Source organism: Augochlora pura, chromosome 6, assembly GCF_028453695.1.
Source record: "Augochlora pura isolate Apur16 chromosome 6, APUR_v2.2.1, whole genome shotgun sequence".
NCBI classification, from domain to species: domain Eukaryota; kingdom Metazoa; phylum Arthropoda; class Insecta; order Hymenoptera; family Halictidae; genus Augochlora; species Augochlora pura.
The window spans coordinates 20,633,068-20,637,418 of NC_135777.1; the positions used below are offsets into that span (position 1 = coordinate 20,633,068).

Below are 4,351 nucleotides of genomic sequence, written 5' to 3' on the forward strand. Positions count from 1 at the left end.
TATATAAGAATGTATAGCGCGATGAAAAATCGCGCGCGATTGTTACCGCGGAGAAAAAGTTATTGAAACCGCGTTCTCGTACCAGTTCGTAAGGATACTCTTTAAAGTTTCGTTACAGCCGTTATACGAGAGGTTTACTTTAATGAAAATTTTCTGAAGCGTCGCATTGGATGGGCAGGTGTTGGCAATTTGCCACTCACACGTTGGCCGCTAACAATCCACGACTTTAACACTCGACCAGTTTTTATTTTTCGCCATGTGTGTCAATGACAAGGTCTTCAGTTTTGAGTTGGCGGGACCTATTTGCAACTAATGTCGTTTCTGTTAAAATAACTCTGTGTTTCTAGAATGATCTTGGAACAATCTTTCATGGCGAATCGTCGTGGTTTCGGTAGTTTCTTTTAATAAATATGACTTAATTACTTATTACTCTAGGAATACGTACTATAAATAATACTTTTACATAGTACGAATACTACGCCTAACATGCTAATCATTTTGAACGCTTTCATATTTTATATTTTACGACTATTGTTATTGCGAAAGCATTATCATAGAAACTAATTTAATACATTTCTTAATTCAAGCACACGCTGTAATAAAAACGAGAAAACGTTTAAATAAATTCAGGCTTGTCATTCTTATAAAAACACATCCTTCAGACACGTTCAGTGCTCGTTAGGTTTATCTTAATAAAATTCTGTTGTAATAAATTATAATTTTCAAGTTCAAAATATACACTGTTGAATAGAACAATCTACGGAATCGACCAACGTAAAAATCATTCGCGTACCTTGCACAGTCAAAGCAGAGCAAATTCCACTTTCAAAGCCAGATTAGCAAACCAAAACAAACCATTCACCGAGTCAACATGTTTCGAAAACAATATCCATTTGTACCAATGTCACATCTTACGGTCGAATAAAGAAGAAAGCAAACGTTGAAAAACCTATAGAAAACAGTGGTCCAAAACACACGTAATTCCCGATCAAGGTTCTCCCCGCGAGTCTCAGGGTCTCGCGTTCGGCCCTGAGAGAGCGGAGAGAGAAAGAGAGAGAGAGGGAGAGAGGTCGCCGATGCGCATCGACCGGTGGTCGTGAACGATCAGGGTACACGAACCCGGACCGGGGATAAGTGAAATCAGCCGGTGGTCGGCCAGGCCCGAGATAATGGTCTAACGGGCTCGGTTCTCCGCGAAGGGAGAGGCGGCGGGGAGGGAGGGGAGGGGGGAGGTGTGGCGTTGTGCACGGTGCGAATGCGAACGCGGGCATAACCCGCGTCGGCCGAGTTGCTTCGGCGATACCTCCGCGATTAACATTGTTGCCCGTAAACTCCGTGGCCAAGTTGCCGGGTAGTGCTCTCTTGGAAATTCGGCGAGAACGGGACCGGCCGAGGTCCGGTAACAAGTTTCCGCGGAAACTCCGTGTGGCTCGGTTCTGGGAACGTACCTGACGCGGGATTCCTGCCGACTAACGGGGCCCCCGGTGCACACCTCTTGGCCGCGCGCGCGTTCGACGCGCTCCTCCTTTGTCCCGAAAATGCACACGGTTGAGTCACTGCCGCGCGCCCGCGGGTTTTAGTCGATCGGGAATACGGAAAGAGCAGTTGCACGGGCCGATGTCAGCCGCGTCGCGACACCGGCGAACCTTCCATGAAATGTTTTCGACGCTTCTCCGTCGAACGCGACACGCTAGAAACTCTGCTGCCTATCCAAGCTGTGGCTGGCTGGCTAGCTCGCTCGCTCGCTCGCTTGCGTGCGGACCGAGTTCACTCGCGATACTAACTCGGTTGCCTCTTGCACGCTGGAGAACGGGCCTCTCTTGTGTACCGGTTAACGATACCCGGCCAGTGGACGCGCTGCTCCCTCCTTCTCCGACCGACGCCGCACACGCACGTGGCCTCTCTCGCACGGCGACCTCTCCTACTCTGACGCGCGAATGATTCTTGCCGCCGCCGCTGTCTACGTGGCACGCGACCGCCGGCAGTCATTTCCTAGGCGGAGTCGTTTCTTTGTCCCGCTTGCTCCGGGCCGAGGGAAAGACGTTTAGCAACACGTGAGAGGTCTCGCAAGAGACTCCCAGCATGGAATCCGTTTCAGTCGGCGTTCCTTCGTGCGCTAGGAACCCGTGTGTGCACGGCTAATACTCGACGGCAACGGGGCGACCGGGTGCTACGGCAACGACGGCGCGCCGTGTACCCGCGTATATGGCCCTTCGAGACAAATATCATAATTTTGTAGCTGCCGGCGGAGTGTTGCCAAATGCGTTCCAGTCGCTTAAATAAGTACCGCGCGAATTAATTCGTTGTTCGCCGGGCCGCGATGTCTGCCGGCGAATACAGTGGCTGGTGTTACTCTATTGTTTTTTCGTTGCAATGCGTCATTTTGTGCAATAAATCTGACGACAACGGTGTTGTTACAACTAGTTATGGAATTGGAGATTGTAAATTTATATTGTGAAGATGTTACGGGGATTTTATTGCTAAGACCGTTTGAAATTTGACTATTATATGGAACGCTTTGCAATATGACTGCTATTACATTTTAAAAGTCGAGTGAGGCGTCTTATTTGCTCCGCGCTGAGAAGAACGTGAATATTCAAAAGCGAACCCCGTCACGTACCCACAGACCCTATCGATCTTAAGATAAACACTCCATCGAGAGCTACAAAGCCTTGTCTTCGCACTATACATATTTACGGTTTTCTATCCTTTTATCGAGTCGAAATTGCACAGTTAAAAAAGAATGGAATAATGATCCAAAATCAACATCGGTTTCATCAAGAATTCTAGAAATTATTTAGCGAAAATTGTTCTGATATTATTTTGGCATCTATGCCCAGAAATTTTAATATTTAGTTATTTAGAGACAGAAAACTTAGAAATTAAAGTCTAAAATTTTTGACATCGAAGTCCGAGAATTTTTAAGAATTTCCCCATAAATTCTGCTCTGTTCGCGACTCTTCGTTATAGTAATATTTATGCTCCATAAAATTAAAAAATCATTAAATTTCGAATGACTAATCATCGGTCTCTGAACTTATCAACGCAACAAACGATTTCTTTCGAATTTCAAAAAATCGACTCCGAAACGTTCTAACATTTCTCCACTTTTAATTCGCCGAAGTCGATGATCCAATCGGCCGAGTGACTCGTTCATCGACGATTGCGCAACACTGGCTTAGATTCCAAGGATCTCGGGCCTAGATAATCGTTCGCCGACGAGTTTATGTTGGGCGCGGTGGCATCGACGCGTGCAGTTTCAATAAAAATGCCGCGCGTCGGTTCGCTTTATCGCAGCGGCGCGACGCTAACCGTTTCGTAATGAAGCGGAGATGCATCGTCGTGTTTGTTTCGACGGGAGCATCGTTCCTGTAGTTTGTTTATGCAACAGTGTTCCATGGTAATTTTTGTTGATAATGAACGCGAAAAGATACGAACAACTTGCGTCCTTGTTAAATTGTTGCACGACCGAGTTCGTGACACTTTCGGAGCCGGAGAGATTCGTTAACGCAGTTGCCATCCAAAATTTACATTAAACCTGATGAACGTTGCTATGCGCTATGTTGGACGTTGCAAATAACGTTGTAAGCATTGTAAAATTCAGAAAATTTGCATTTTTGGCTACGGCGGGACATTGCTATAAATAACGGCAAAATGAGAACGTCAAGAGGACAAAAGATATATTTTCAGAAATGACTTTTTTAAATTTTTGAAATATTTTAAGACAGACAAGTTAGACACCCAATATGCGAATCATAAATAAAGTATGAAGACTATAAATATATAGGATGTTTTAAGTAACTCGAGCATCTAAAATATCTCGATTATTTTTTCTAATAAAAAAAAAAATGATACAGGGGCGAAAATTAAAATGAGCAACAAAATTTCTTCAAATTTATATCCTTTGACATTTCAATGTCATTTGATGTTGTTTTAAATGAAATAATATATTTTTATTATCACTGTACGATAGTCGAGATCAAGACGAATCCAACAAGCTATTATGTTATAACCTTATTATCATCTTGAATAAACGAGGGATGGCGAGACAATGGTTGCAATGCTAAGCATCTGTGCGATAATAACGCAGAATCGATTCGTATTATTCAATTAACTAAAATAAACAGTACCAACATCCCAATTAAATTTTAAACACACCCAGCGAAATTATAATTCGCGAAATATGCATATGTTATATTTAATCAATTGAACTTGTTTTCTGAAAATTAAACATTCTCGCGTATTCATTAGCGTCGGATATGAAAATAATTTAACAATTTTGGAGCATCGGTGTGTCACTTTTGCGAAATTGCTGATTGTTGTACATTATATTAGCATTATAAAACCTGCT

General features: G+C 43.6%; 1 protein-coding gene across 1 annotated transcript in view; it reads right to left on the minus strand.

Annotated features, from left to right (window-relative positions):
- The window catches only part of LOC144471005 (choline transporter-like protein 1), a 75,154-nt gene extending 71,562 nt beyond the window's left edge, over window positions 1-3,592 (minus strand). The window contains exons 1-2 of the mRNA XM_078182641.1: window positions 3,539-3,592; window positions 1,449-1,469 (exon numbers count right to left, since the gene is read on the minus strand). Of these exons, the coding sequence (XP_078038767.1) occupies window positions 1,449-1,469; window positions 3,539-3,592 (75 nt within the window). The remainder of the gene's footprint in view (window positions 1-1,448; window positions 1,470-3,538) is intronic.
- Window positions 3,593-4,351: the final 759 nt, after the last annotated feature.